The 15,348-nt window shown below is 43.2% G+C and overlaps 1 protein-coding gene across 1 annotated transcript in view; it reads right to left on the bottom strand.

The window, feature by feature from the left end:
• The window catches only part of tfpia (tissue factor pathway inhibitor a), a 57,379-nt gene that overhangs the window by 18,677 nt on the left and 23,354 nt on the right, over positions 1-15,348 (bottom strand). The window contains exon 2 of the mRNA XM_008293114.1: positions 6,783-6,986. Within this exon, the coding sequence (XP_008291336.1) occupies positions 6,783-6,986 (204 nt within the window). The remainder of the gene's footprint in view (positions 1-6,782; positions 6,987-15,348) is intronic.

The following is a 15,348-nucleotide window of genomic DNA, read 5'->3' as shown; positions in this document are numbered from 1 at the left end:
TCTTGTCTTGGTCTTCCAGCATTAGAAACCATAACCCATTACGGGAAACTTTGAGTGATGACAGGTCTTTTCAGGTCAGATCAAGTGAGAAAGAGCAGCAAAGTCCACGCAGGATTTGGTGGCTATGTTGTCTTTCACTTAGAAACGCTGAAGTCATAAATGCTGCCTTCTGAATCGACTACTTTGCTGAGGGGTAAGGGAGAGAGGAGGGAGATGGAAAAGCTGCAGGACGAGGGCTGTATTTTCAAAACCTTTTTTCCACAATTCTGCCTACCACAGCTTTAAAGAGCACACTGGAGTAATCACGGACGCTGTTGATCAGTGAAAATTAAACACTGTTGTTAATTTAGTTCCATTTCAAATTAATTTACAAACGCACAAGAACTTAATAAGCCGGACTAGATCAACGTGGCATTCATTTTGCCGCGGTGGAGCTCAAGGCTACTTAATTTTCTAATTAATGGCTTCAGTTGTTTGAAGCGATCGCACTCGTGTCTGTTTTTTTTTTTTCTTTTCTTTTTGTAAAACGTAGTTGCGTTTCCTTTCTGAGTTGTGTTTGTGTTTGCTACATACTCGTCTTTGTGCTGTTGAGCTCATCTCCAAGAATGCAACAAGTCTTTCTATGGATGAGGGCTGTTTAGTGGGATCTTCATGGCATGTTTCCGCCTGCAGATTAGCGTAAATACATCAACGCAGCAGCTGGAACTAGCACTGTGTCGATTTGTGCGCACGCAGGACAGGTAGAGTTTTGCAACACTTTGCTCAACAGCACTTAAATAATCCACAAGTGATTTTAATTTTTGGTTCTTTTACTGCGTGGGCAAACTACATAGTGCTTAGAATTAGTATGAAGAACAGATCAGGGACACAGTTTATTTCTTTTTATTGTCGTTTCGACTTTGAGTTTAAACCAAAGTCACCGCCCAGCACAGCGAAACCGGATACACTCGTGGAAGTGTGATTCAATTTAGATAAAAGCAATGGCTACAAGCTGCTATCCCGCGCTATAACATGTGTTTTTATTTTGTTGTTGTCGTTCAATAAAAACAGTCCTGAATGTGCCCTTTAAATGCCAGCATACAAAATATGTTTTATAGCTCTGTTTCTAAGTGAGATCAGCTTCCTCGCGTGACACTGTGTCATGTTCACATTTCAGTTCCTGTTTTGTCGTCACCTTCGTGTCAGCTGAAGCTAAACGCTCCACACCGGCTGATTTCTTTGTGTGGAGACTGATATAAATGGACTGTAAATGGCAACACCTGCAGGATGCAAATTCATCCACGACCCTCTCGCCTTGACTGTTTAATGCATCCCGTGGTACGCAATTATAAGGTGAAGGCTGGTGTGAGCCAGTGGGAGAAGGCGGTTTTGTGCAGAACAGCATGGTGTCTGGATGTTGTTTTCATTCTCATATGCTGCAGTTCTGTCGGAGCCAGTTGGTCTCAGAGACAGACAGAGAAGTTTAAGGAAGCAGTTTAAGGAAGTTGGTGGCATAACGAGGCTCACCCAGGAGACACAGCTTTGTGTCCAATGTTGCACCACAACTTACTCACTTTTTTTCCATACTTCTGAATCACACTTTGTTAAAGGCGCTACTGTTTTTTTTTATAGGCGCATCAAACTACCTCATGCACTGGGAAAATAATGCTTAAGGGTACCCGGTGCTTTTTAAAAATCTGACAAAGCGGCCGTCTGCGATGAGTGATTGCAACGCATGCAAAGGCACATCTCGTGCTGATCAGACACGCTGCAGAGTTGGAGGTGTACAGTTACCAGATAGCTGGACGCGGCCCTCATGCCGGAGATGAAGGCGTTCCTTTACTGTTCTTGAGTTTCCTTTTGTTGATGTATTTTAGCGCTGCGTCACTCACCTGAAGCGGTTCTGATTTGGGTCAGAGCAGATCATCTTACTGTGGATGAACTGAACTGACAGATGTGAAAAGGTCTCATCGTTGCAGCTTCTATTGCTTTTTAATGCAGCAGTTTAATGATAGACGAAGACGATGCATCACTTAGGAGTTCCACATTTTGCAATATATGATGGCTGCTATTACAAACAACAGCATAAACAAAGGACGGGCCACACTATCCAGATCTTCCATCACTTGATATGATGACACTTGTAGATGTTTTTTTATATTGGCCTTTATATCACCAACAACATATTTCGTATGCGGTTATCCTAATGCGTATCCACCACGGCAGCAAAGCCGTCTTTTAGTAATAGCGTAATCGGATTCAGCTGCGTGTTAACATTTTTCTCGTAATGGGAAACAACAACCTGCGGGCACAAACCCACCACACTGAAAATTTCAAGCTTTGTCGAGAATTTGGATCTTGCAGAACAGCAGCCTCTGTTTTTTGTTTGTTTTGTAGGTGGATTATCCATTTCAATCACAGTGCTCGTCTCTGTACGCCACGACAATTCCACTTGTCGCTATTTTGAGGGAGGCTGCATCCTTAGCCCCGCCCACAACGACTGTGATTGGTTTAAAGAAATGGAAACAGACGGGAGTGTTTCATCAGAAGTAGTAGAGAATTAGTACAGCGAGATCAGGGGTTGTGTGGAGGAGACTGTCTGAAAGCTGGAAATATTTGAAAAAAATAAAAATGTTAGTGCCTAAAAGAAAAAAATTAACCTTAAACATACTTGCAGAGGTACAAAACCAAACAAATGCTTAACGTATCTGTGCAATGACAAGCTTATAATAGTTCAAATAAGCATAGTGGGTTTAGAGAAGGACACACAGCTCTGTACAGGTTGTAACTATGAATATATTTGATGTAAATGCAAAGCTATTTCTCTCACGGATGCATCCTCACACACATCTAGCATCGCTGGAAAGGTTAAGTCAGAGCGTTTCATTTGATATGTGCTGAACCTCGCTGTAGTAAATGCTTCTATACAGAGAAAATCAACGAGGGAAGGGAAGTGAATTCAGTTGCAAAGTGTGTCCACTGAGCTTTCAGGGTTAACAAGTGAGAGCTAAGTAACATTTGACAGGTGCTCTGGAAATAATATGTATTTTTATACAACTGACTTTGGCTGAAGCTGGCAATAGGAGCTTCTGACACAAGCAAAGAAATGACTCTCAGAGAGCTGAAAGTAGATGCAGTCTTCACCTACGCTCGTCAACTGAATCTGATGCAGTCTTTAAGAAACATTGCTTGGGTTTATTTAGACAACAGCGATAATTTTGAGGGCGTAATGCACTTTCTATACTACTGACGTCCCCCCATAACAAAAGCTAAGTGCAGTGTGGCGGCACACAGGGCACGCTGCTGCTCTACAGAGGCTGCACTTAGCAGGTTTCACTGCGCTTTTACCGCCAATCGATTAGGGAGAAGATCAATGAAGGTAGTTCTGTTATGTCTTTTATTTAGTCCATCTTGTAGTCGTATTCTCTCTCACACGTTCAGATTGGCATTTAGATGGTTGCTCTTAGTCATCCTCAGGTGCTCCCGCGTTGTAATAAAACATCAAATTTCAATGTTGTGTGTAATCCAGGATTTACTGTTGTAATTGGGCTTTTTTTTTACTGTCACGCCACATCAGAGAGAAAAAAAACAGCTGCTACATAACATGCTCGAACTTGTGGCATTCTGCATGAAGGTGAAGAGCACTACAGCAGCGATGATGGTCGAGTAAAACTTTCCATTTGACAAAAAAAGAAAAAGAGCTGAAAAGAGGAGCATGTTGCTTTGCCGATTTCACAATCTCTGACAGCTGAGGCAAAATAACTGCTGAGCTTTATGGTAAAAAAATAAAGAATGGATCAAAAACTACATATACATCATCAGCCCAACTGTAATTTCCAGATGCATATTCCAGTCGCAGTCCCATCTATGCACAGCAGGCAGATCACATGCAATCTCTTCGGGTGCCGTGAGAGAAAATAAACTGCCTCTCCGTTATAAATATCTGGGAGTTTTCATTTGCATTTTGAACTCAGCGCTTACCTGGGAACGCTGCCATGCAGAGGCTGCTCTCCCCACCCATCCCGCCATCCAGAGGGACAAAAGTATTTTTAGGTGCATTTCTGATTTCCCTCTAATTGAGCTAAAAAAAAAAGCATCTTTTACGGCAAATCTTGGCGTGAATGCGCACCCCTCTTAAAATATTCAAGCGGCACAAATACGCTCAGTGACTACGCACACAGCGACCACGTGCACTTCATTTCCTCCTCATACCCTCTGAGTAATATTTGCTGCGGTTTATGTGCTTAATCCAGTTGTTTCCTGGTGATAGCTTCTATCTAATTTAATTGCATCCCGAGCTATTCCTGTAATAACACGATTACCACCGGTTTGTGCAGGGTGACTGCATGATACGGGCAGATTCCTGGTACCCCTACGTTCATGATGCAGTGCTTTGGCATTCTGGCAATTAAAGTTCTCTTTGTGTAAAGCACTTGAAAGTTAAATTCTCAGCTATGCAACGATGTAAAGCCTTGGAGTCTTCTAATATGTTCAAAAAGGTAAAAATAACACCTGGTATTCAAAGAGGACGAGAGAGAAAACTGCTTATCAGTTCTAAGACACACTTACTGGCATTAGCATACCATGTCCATCATGTTTTAGATCTATCTGCACTAAATATTACAACTAAAAATTATATTGCAAATCATATCACAGTATCTGTCAGCAAAACTGTAATTAGATATTTTCTGCAAATTGTTCATTTCTGTGTAACACAACCCAACGCGGTGGTTTTGTGGGATTTCCGGCCTCTTAGAAGACTCACTGTGAGAATGTGGCTCTTTGCTACAACATAATGACTCATTGGTTGGCAGAAATTACATTAAACACATTTACTCAGGTAAACTTCATTTGACAATCAAAGCGGTGACCGTGTGAGTCCGTGTTTTTGTCAGGTGACTTGTGAGTTTATCACATTTTACACATAAAGAGTGCACACAAGTCCACATTTTAAGGAGTCTCGGGTTGGAGTCCAGTATGGTTGCTCTGTTTTGTGGCATTTCTCTCGCTTTTTAATTTTGCTTTCAGTCACTTCTGGCTTTGGTTTATGCTGCAAAACTACTTTGTTAATTTTAGGCGCGAAAATCCTTACGTTATGTGAGGAAAAATATTGTGATTTGGATTAAAATGCACCTTTTTGAACACTTTAAACTCACTGTTTACTTTCATTTTCAGCCACTGTTTGCTTTTGTTTTTGCTACAAAACTATTTTGTTAAGTTTAGACACTAAAATGCTTTCGTTATCGGAGGAAAAGATCATGATTTGGGATAAAATGCACCTTTTTCCAACATTTTTACTTTCATTTTCAGCCACTGTTTGCTTTTGTTTGTGCTACAAAACTATTTTGTTAAGTTTAGACACTAAAATGCTTTCGTTATCGGAGGAAAAGATCATGATTTGGGATAAAATGCACCTTTTTCCAACATTTTTACTTTCATTTTCAGCCACTGTTTGCTTTTGTTTGTGCTACAAAACTATTTGGTTTAAACTATTAAGTTTAGGGAAAAAACAAATCATGGTTTAGGTTGAAATATACCTTTTGAAACACTAGACACAAAGCTGTGGATGCTCTCTATGTTTCCAGGGTGACTGGTCCTGCATCAAGAATAGACCCTAAAAATCAAGACATCTCACAATTTTACAACCTTTGTATTTAAAATGATAGAATTTGCTTTGTCGACCAATGTAGCTAATAAACTTTGTTGTAGTGACTCTGGGCTGTAACTAGCTGCAGCCTGCAATACAAGAACAATGCTGCTTCATGTCGTCTACAAAGATAGTATTCCAGATTGAATTCTGACTTAAAACAGGGAACTAATGAACAGTAACCTCAGTCTTGGTGGAATAACATGTTTGTAGACATTAAATAATAAAAATAACCTCGGCGGGACACAGAGTTTCCTTTAGATTCTTAGTGGTTGATCAGAGCTGCCAGTGACAATCAACAGCTGACTTTTTCTTCGATTAATTAAAGGACCGCGTCTTGCAAAACCTGCCACAAATTTTAACTTTTAAATCTGCCAACAATGTAACTGTAAACTGTATATGTGTGACACTCATATTTAAAGAGCAACAGTAACTGAGAAAGGCTTCAGGAAGTGTCACTTTACGATGCGTGGTCCCGTTATTGTCATGAAATACTACATAAAGTGAAATACTATTGGTCTCTCTTCCATCTTTTACACTTCTGAGGTCACTTAAGCTGGTGAAGTGATTCCACGGCTACAGTTTTCTCAAGGACACACACTTTTAGCATCTGTTGCTGTGCAGCTTTTTCTTTTGTTTTGTTTTAAATTGAACTGTTGGATCAAATGTCATCATAATCAGGAGGTTTAAAATCCATTTTCAGTCTATTTGAGCACTCCATTGTTAGCTCTGATCAATTAACTCGACTTTAATTCATCATCAGTTCAGTGGTTGTAACCCATAAATAATACAATACTGACTGCCTTTCTCAGAAGCACCTTTTTACATTAACCAGACGCCTTCAGCGAAACCGGGCAGAATTAATGTCCTGGCAACGTTCCATGTTAGCAGCATACCAACAAAATGACTTTGTAATAGGATTTTATGCCCAAGGTGGCAATAAAGCCTAATGAGGAACAAAAGTCCTTGAAAACAAAACCGATCATTTGCTGACAAGAATATAACAACGCAAAACTACAATATATCCTTGTCCTGTGTAACGTGTTGGTGATGAATGGTCCTGGTTGGGGTCTGTGTTCACTGGTAAATCAAGTTTTTTTTGGTTTTTAGAAACATGTCTTTTTCTAAATGGTGTCAGCCGAAGGGTCGGACTCACCGGAGACGACGCACATTTCCTCACACGACTCCAAGGTCTCGAAGTTGTTGGCGTTCCCCCCGCAGCCGCCGTATTCAAAGAGCTGGCAGCGTCCCGTGTCGACGCTGAAGAAGAATCGGTCCTTTATGGCCTTGCACGGCCCCGAATCATCCTTCAGGGCGCACAGCTCGTTGAAGATGAAGAGCTCAGGTGGTGCTCCGTGTTCTGAGGTGGGATAGGGAGAGAACTTTTTACTTGTGGCGCTCAGCGAAAAGGACATTTTTTATCTATTTATTTTTGTGGGGGTAAGAAATTAGGTCACAGCATCAAACCGTAACCTCAGGCTTTGAGATAAGGTAAAGTTGCATGGCAGGAAAATTTCCAAAAGACTTGAGCGTAAACAGTCTGACAGCTTACTGTCTTTGTATACCGGCTTGCAGAGGGAGACTGTACGAGAGATTTTCCCCGTGCGGAGAATGAACAGCCTGGCTGGATAATTATAAATATGCAAAAGCCAAAAAAGCCTTTGAGATCACATATTATCTTTGGTTTTTATGAAATAACTTGCAACTGTTGGCCTATCAGTGTTTTTTTGGGGGAGAATAAGGCAGGGAGCAGCGAAATCCCTCCTCGTTTATAAAAGCAGATCCAAGCAGGTGGCAGCTGGAAGGAAAAGACTGAGTGAAAGCCGAGCAAACTTCACAGCAGGCAGCACACAGCAATAGTTTGCACTGCAGCAAATCACGCTCTTTACTGCACAGACTGAGAGACTGGATCATCAGCGTGGTTAATAACCGGGTCTGTTGTGCAGAGCGATGGCCGGGAGTCGGGAGGTCATATTCATAATTGCCAAGATCAGATATAGATGTGCACAATAAAGCTCTGCTCGGACGCAGCTCCTAATATCATTATCATTTAAAAAGCCGGCTTTGTCAGATCCAGGCAAAAGGTGACGTGAAACCCTCTGAGCCCGACTAACCACTGTTGCGAATGTTAAATCACTATCTCAGTGTGCTGCCGGGAAATGGCTCTCTCTGCCCCTCATCCCTGCTGTTTTTAGGTCAGGTCTCTGTTATTCCTGCCTGGAGCTTTGCGGTTACTTCAAAAAAAAAAAAAAAAACAACCGAGAGCTCCGTCCAATCTCAGATCTCTCTCCGAAGGGGGCTTGCAGATGGTCGGCGCTTGAGTGACAGTGTTTAAATATGCCTTTCCTCGGATTTGCACATGCTAATATCCAATAACCTTGATGCTACATGAGCTCTCGTTCGGTGTTTTCTATCTTCCCAGAATGAAGAATGAGTTTTGACTCCCTGATGTGTGAAATCAATAACTCATGCAATCTCATGCAAGAGACAAAATAAAATAAAAACCACAACACACACACACACACACACACACACAGAAACTGATTGCTGTTGGTGGGAATCCTCAGGAAGAGTTGACGCTCTGCCTGCGCTTTGAAAATTCTACCTCTGTAGCCTATTATACGCAGTGCTGGAAGTAAATAAAGCTCAAATCTGACGTCTGACTTGCTGTCACTCACTGCTGTTTGTCCCAGAGCTGCCTAAACAGCCGTTTAAGGCTATTAAATGGCCATTAATCTCATATCTGTCCCACACATATGGGCTAGTGGGGACTTACTCCACCTTCTGGTAGGCTCAGTAAGCCATTATCGCCCAGTTTAATGGTGGCAGAGCGACAATTTTGTGCTTACAAAGAAGAAGAGAAGTTCACATTTAGACTTGTTGGTGCAGTAAAGCACTGTAGTGGTAGTTAGCACTTCCTGTGAGGAGTTTTCATGTTCTCCCTGCTCTTGCAAGGCTTTTTTTTCCTCCCACATGAATGAATTTGTTAATTTTATTTGGCTAATTAGTGGTTCTGAATTGGACTTAGGTGTGACTGCACTGTTGGCTGTCTCTCTATGTTACCCCTGTGATGGACTGGTGACCTGTCTAGGGTGTGCGCTACCTCTTGTCCTAGCTGGATGGGCTCCACTGATTCTAGGATAAAGCGTGTAGAGCTGATGGATGGGTCGGTGCTGGTGTAAGTCAGTGGATTCTCAGTCAGTGGACGCAAAATTGAGTCTTGTTCCTGAAAAGACTTACTTAGATGTATTCACTTAGCGATTGCGTGCAATTTCAGTCGGAGTTTGGTTAAATTTGACATCAAAATGACTTCTTAAGTTTAGAAGAAAGGCTGCAAGGTGGAGCAGTGGTTTGCACCGTTGCCTCGTAGCTAGAAGGTCGCCAGTTCGCGTCCCAGTGAGGACACCCGGGATCTTTCAGCGTGGGTTGTCTCCGGGTTCAAGTCCAAAAACATGTTGAGGTTAATTGGTGATTCTAAATTGTCCGTAGGTGTGACTGTGAGTGTGCTTGGTTGTCTGTCTCTAAGTGTGGCCCTGTGATAGACTGGTGACCTGTCCAGGGTGTCCCCTGCCTTCACCCTGAGTCAGCTGGGATAGACTCCAGCCCCCCACGACCCTAGTGAGGATTAAGCGGTGTATAGATAATGGATGGAGGGATGGTTTAGAAAAGGTTGATTTGGGGTAAAATACACCTTGTTGCTTCTTTACTAATAATACAAAGCTTGATTTGTGTGTTTGCAGCAATTAGTCACGGAACTTCAAGAAGTCATCATCAGGTTACTTTGATCACCATCAAGGTCACCATCACCCAAAACAACAGTCCACTTATTTAAGACTCCCTCAAAGAACAAGACATCTCCAGCCTCTCCTGTTGTCTTTTTTTAATCTTTTTTTGAAGTTACTGGTATCTACACTGGACAAGACACAACCTGAATCTGCAGGCCATCAATGAGGGAGGAATTTCAGGAGGTCAGAGCGTTTATTATGGGGTTTACTAAACATTGTGCCACTTTATGATTGATCTGTTATGAAAAAAAAGGTCCTTGTTCCCAAAACTTTTTAAGTGTTTTTATAGAAGTATTTTTTTTTCACACCAGAAAACATTGAGGCCTCCAAGGCAGTCAGCAGAGTGAGTCTGTGTGTCTTTGGCTGCTTTGCAAACACTGATGATAGGCACGAGCAGCAATCTCGCCACAATCTGAGGTTGTTGTCTCAGTGCTTAAAAGTTTGTTTGGAAAAAGCAAAATCACAGTCCAGATCTTGTTGTCTGAGCTTGGCATACGGAAATCAGCTCGAGTTGGAATGTGAAGCTGCTCAGAGATTTAACCAACCGTGCTACTGATATGGCTCCATGGCTGGAGACTGCAGCCTGCTAGTCCGTCAGACTAAAGGATTGCAGCAACTTGGCAACTGGACGGCTTGCTTTTACATTTTGTTCAGGCTATTCTTGACCCTTTGGTGACATGGTTGGCGCCACTAGCAGCTACTGTAACCATTTAAAAGCACTCATGGGTGGTATGTTGTGTTGGTTTCTTCAGATGCGGCTGGAAAGCTTGAAAAACAAATTTTCTTTCCTGTAAGGTACAAAGTTCCATCAAAACGCTCTCTAATGGGAGTCACCCTGCCCGCTCCTATCAGCACAGCGGTCAACAAACAGTCCCTCTGCCAGGCCGGGTAATAAGGGCAGCAGCTCACCACTTCAACCTGCCCTCCTCCTTCACCCATCCAACTTTTAACCAGGTATCGGGGACACCAGTCCAAAAAAAACAAACTCCCAATCTCCATCCTTCCTTCCTTCCGCCAGACCCGTGGTATTGCTGTTGCCTGCGGTGAGAGCCGTGGAGCTTTCCTGCAGAGTCTTGTGATATTTATTTATTTAGGTTCTCCTTGTTGTGGCTGATAAGCAGCAGCACACTGAGTCATCTAGCAGGGGAGAAATTACACATCAACACAGGCGAGGTGGGTCTTCTGTCGGGTGCTACCCAGCCCACTTTGGCTATGTAAACACACCTTATTGCTGAGCCTCGCTGAGCAAACTTTACGGAGAAACGATGGCGAGTTGAGATTGTTTGCTCTCCTCTCGGCCGCCAAATGCCTCAAGCTGCCATGACTGCAACAGAGTAATTTGTTTCAGAAGAAATAAAGTGCGGACCGGTGTTTGTAAAACGCAGTCTCTTGAAAATAAGAATGTTCAATACGGCAGAATTTGTCTGTCCAAGGAGACGGAAGCAAACAGGTTCTTCCTATTGATTTCTGCTCCTCTTGTCTGAGACCGAGTGAAGCACAATGAGCGCCGTGTTCTTCAGTCACTCAGACAGAGGCATTGTGAGGAAGTCCTAAAGAAACCCAGCAGAAGACGATGTTAAGAGCAGAATTAAAACATATTTTCTGCAGGGAAACCAAGAGCGGCGCTCGAAGACATTCAAAGGTGCTCTCACATAGATACTTGCAAGTATATTCTTCTTTGTACATGTTGTACAAGTTTGTCGTACAGTAGGCTTGGCGCACTTGTGTTACTTCCTTGCACCATGAGATCTCAAGCAGCAAAGGTCAGCCAGGCATCCGACCAGGAACTTTAAGTCCATGAGGTATGTGCTGGAACCACTCAGCTATCAGCTCACTGCACCCATGGGTCACTTTTAACTAAAAGCTAGTTCTGCATTTGAATTTCTGTCATTTTGCATCACCTCATGATCTACGACTCGGAGTGCACCAAACCAATTGCTAAATAACTTTTGCGGTTTGTCTATTCACAACTAAACCCTCCTAAAAATTAGATCTTTTAAAAAAATATTAATGTATTGTGGCAGCCTTGACTCCTAAAAATTCCTGCACGACTAAACTGCATTCTCAAATGATAAAGGAAAATGTGGTTTTTGGCGGATTATGTTTGTTTGTGACAAATAGGTTTCAAATCAACATAGCGGTACCATTTATTGTTGCTCCAACCAGCCATATATTGGATAGAGTATGAGTCACGCTGGTAACCCAGAATAAGAATGACAAATTTCACATATGTTGTGCAGCTTCTGCAGTGTTGCGGTCGCTGTACCGAACTGTGGTGGTGAAGAGAGAGCTGAGCAAGGCAGCAAAGCTCTCGATTTACCGGTCAATCTACGTTCCAACCCTCACCTATGGTCATGAGATCTGGGTAGTGACCGAAAGAACGAGATCGCGGATACAAGCGGCCGAAATGAGTTTCCTCCGCAGGGTGGCTGGGCGCTCCCTTAGAGACAGGGTGAGGAGCTCAGTCACGCGGGGGGAGCTCGGAGTTGAGCCGCTGCTCCTCCACGTTGAAAGGAGCCAGCTGAGGAGGCTCGGGCATCTGTTTCGGATGCCTCCTGGACGCCTCCCTGGGGGAGGTGTTCCGGGTGCGTCCCACTGGGAGGAGGCCTCGGGGAAGACCCAGGACACGCTGGAGAGACTATGTCTCTCGACTGGCCTGGGAACGCTTGGGGGTCCCCCCGGAAGAGCTGGAGGAGGTGTGTGCGGATCGGGAAGCCTGGGCGGCTCTGCTAAGGCTGCTGCCTCCGCGACCCGACCCCGGATAAGCGGGAGAAGATGGATGGATGGATGGATATATGTTGTGAGATTGTCGTATTTTAACCCAAACTGTAATACTTTCCGAAAAATAGCCAAGTATCTGGTGCATTAACTTAACCAAGCCTCTAACTAGCCGCTAAGTAGCTGTCAATATTCTCCAGTAGTGGTCAAACTATATTTCTTCTTGATAAATTCAGAATAAAGTCCATTTCCACAGCACTCGTTCCATCGTTGCAACAAAATTCATGTCACATATTTCAGTTTGCATCTATCTGGAAATAATGCTCAAGTACCAGAAAGAAACTTCACATTTCTTCTGGAATTTCACTTGTAAACGTCTTGCGTCCTTGCATTTTATAGGCGGGCTTTTAATGTAGAAAACAATCAGTGCAATTGTAATCAGGAGTATAGCAAAGAAGGATGGAATTAATTAGAGTTAGAACGTACTTTCTGTTAAGAGATACCATCAGCGCTGGATTTTAAAGGGCCGCGGCGGCTCTCCTCTTCCTTCAGGTTTTATGTGATAGTATTAGGATGATGCACTTAGAAGCGCTTACGGCTACACCGCGATTAAACATTAAAACGAAGGCGGTGAACGGCACCATTGTTGTTGTTCCAGCTCGTACAAGTAGAACTGGTTGCACTCTTGCTGACTGACATTTGTTAGACGGTGACTATGAGAAACACTTTTAAATCAGTAAATATATAGATGGTCTTTCGTTTTGCTGCAGTCTGCATGATGGAATCTGCAGAGCAAGATATCAGGTGACAAAACAGTCCAAAAAAAAAAAAGAAAAGAAAAGCAGACTCTAAATGCAAACAACCTCTCAGAACAATCTATGTCCACCTAAAGCTCCCGATCTGTCATCAGGAATCCTCCGCATTGTTGAACAGAGGGAGTGTAAATATAGTCCCGTTCGCACAATGCATCAGCAAAACCCTTGGAAGCCGACCAACAAATCAGCCAGCTCCTTGAAATATGGACCGTGCTGAATAGGGAAGCAGATTTTAGATGCATCAAATTTCCATTGGCAGCTGGTCTCCTGAGTACTGCTGACAGGTTCAGCTTGGCCAAGATCTGCACACACACACACACACACATTTGGATAAAGATCTGAGTTGCTCAACATGTGCACTGTGCCAAAGCACCTCTGTAATTCCTGATGTGGACAGGTTGAGTCTGTTTGAGGCCCAGTCCCAGCTTGTTTGGTGTACCAGGAGATTATCCCGTATCTTCATTTCTAGGCCCCTCTTTTTTTTCTTTTTTTTTTTTTTTTTTTTTTTTTTTTTGCAAAGTGGATTGCATTACCGACTGTACAGGAGCCACGGAGCAGAAAACAACAAGGAACAACCCATTACCGAGTGACTCAGTGAACGGCAAAACGCCGCCGAGCGCACGCTGCCGCCGCGGTGACAGATGTAGGGAAGTGACAGCCGGAGAAAGTGAGACGGATAGAGGTGGAAAACGGAAAGAAAAGAGCAGCACGACGCTACGGTCTCGCAGCGGTTTTGTCGTCTGTGGCCTCAACCGTGTGACGTTACGCTGCATGAAAGAAAAACAGTCCCTTTCTTAAAGACAGTTCCCGTGCTCTGTATTCGGGGAAAGAGAAAGTGGAGCAGACTTGGGCTGAATAGGCAAAAAAAAAAAAAGAGATGAACACACTCACAAAGCAGAACGAGAGCACGACCTCTAGAATTAAGGTAACGAACGCTTGGACGTGTCGCGCATTAACAGAGGATGATTTCCGATGCATCCGTCGATGCTTCAAACACACCTGACAAGATGCGGATACGGTCCTGGCAGCGATCCGCAACAAGGGACATCATCCAGGAGTTTAAAGGTGACCTGAGGCCTTACTACTACTTTCAAACCCCAACTTCAAATCAATGATATTAGAGTTTGTTAGAACAAGAAGAGGACCAATCATGTGGCAACACCTCTTTAAAAAATACTCTCAGGAGGTGAACTTATCCTCCACCTGACTGGCTTCGCTAAATAGTTCAAAAGTGCACATTCGGTTAAATGAAAGCGATTGCAACACTTAGTCAGAGCCGTGTGCTTTTATGAAGAAGGGTGCATCGGCCGTGCCAGCGCAGATAGGCCAGGCGACGTAAGACACACCGTCAGCGTTTATCAGAGCCGAGCCCTGAGGCCGGCGGACAAAGGGCTGAGGGTGACTCACAGCCTGGCCCAGCGTTTTACGGCTGACCTCAGAGACTACTCCTATTATGTGTACGTGTTTCTGTGTGCGTACAGATATTTGAAAACATTCGTGTGTTTTGTATGTCGATCGGTGCTAGCATAGAATTTGGATGACTGTCCCAGCCACAAGAAAACAACTGTTGACTTGACATTTGTGTGTGTTTGAGGCAGCATATTTTCAGTTTTAATGGAGTATGTACAAAGCTAAGACTGGTACAATACATGTCTTTATATAAGTCTAAAGCTTTTTGTTCGAGGACCTTGACATTAAAAAAAAAAAAAGCAGAATAATAAACTAATCTGACAAGTGACTCAGAAGTAACGCAGTGTCACCCAGTGTCATGTGAAAGACGGCGAGAGCACGAAGGGCACATGAGAAATGTTAACTATCTGAGAAAATCTCTCCCCGGCTGACCTTTTCCAAGAGCCTGACAGGAGAATGTGTTTGGAAAAGAGCTGCTAGACAAAAAAATGTACTGAGATAGGCTACGCAAAGATGTGCTGCATCCTCGAACTGCGTCATATTTATCTATTATTTATCCAGTACCAGCTTCAAGGACAAGAAATGACCGTTCTGTTTTGTTGAAACCCTCTCAGGTGTATCTCCAGTCATTTTGAAATAACCCACAGTGTGGGAGACGCAAGTGTACCGTGTTCTGTGAAAAACTGAACAGTGAGTGAAAATGAAACTTACACATTATAGTGAAAGCAGGAGAATAAATAATGGTCTGATAGAGGACATGAACCTCAGTCTGATGAGGGAGGCACCTCACTTACCTCCTCCACCCTCCTTATGAGGCTCTTTAAAACTGGAAAAGCAGCAGCGTTTAATGCCCTGGAACAGGAACAGGTTGGCTCGGTGCAGGACTCGACTGATCAGTTTTTTCAGGGCTGATATATAGTTGTCATAAAAATGTAGAATACCACAAACTTCAACACAAAACTTTGTTGAAATACTTTTTCTTTTCTTTTCTTTT

This window comes from Stegastes partitus, unplaced genomic scaffold, assembly GCF_000690725.1.
Source record: "Stegastes partitus isolate 25-593 unplaced genomic scaffold, Stegastes_partitus-1.0.2 Scaffold858, whole genome shotgun sequence".
NCBI lineage: Eukaryota > Metazoa > Chordata > Actinopteri > Pomacentridae > Stegastes > Stegastes partitus.
This window is presented reverse-complemented; position numbering and strand designations above follow the sequence as displayed.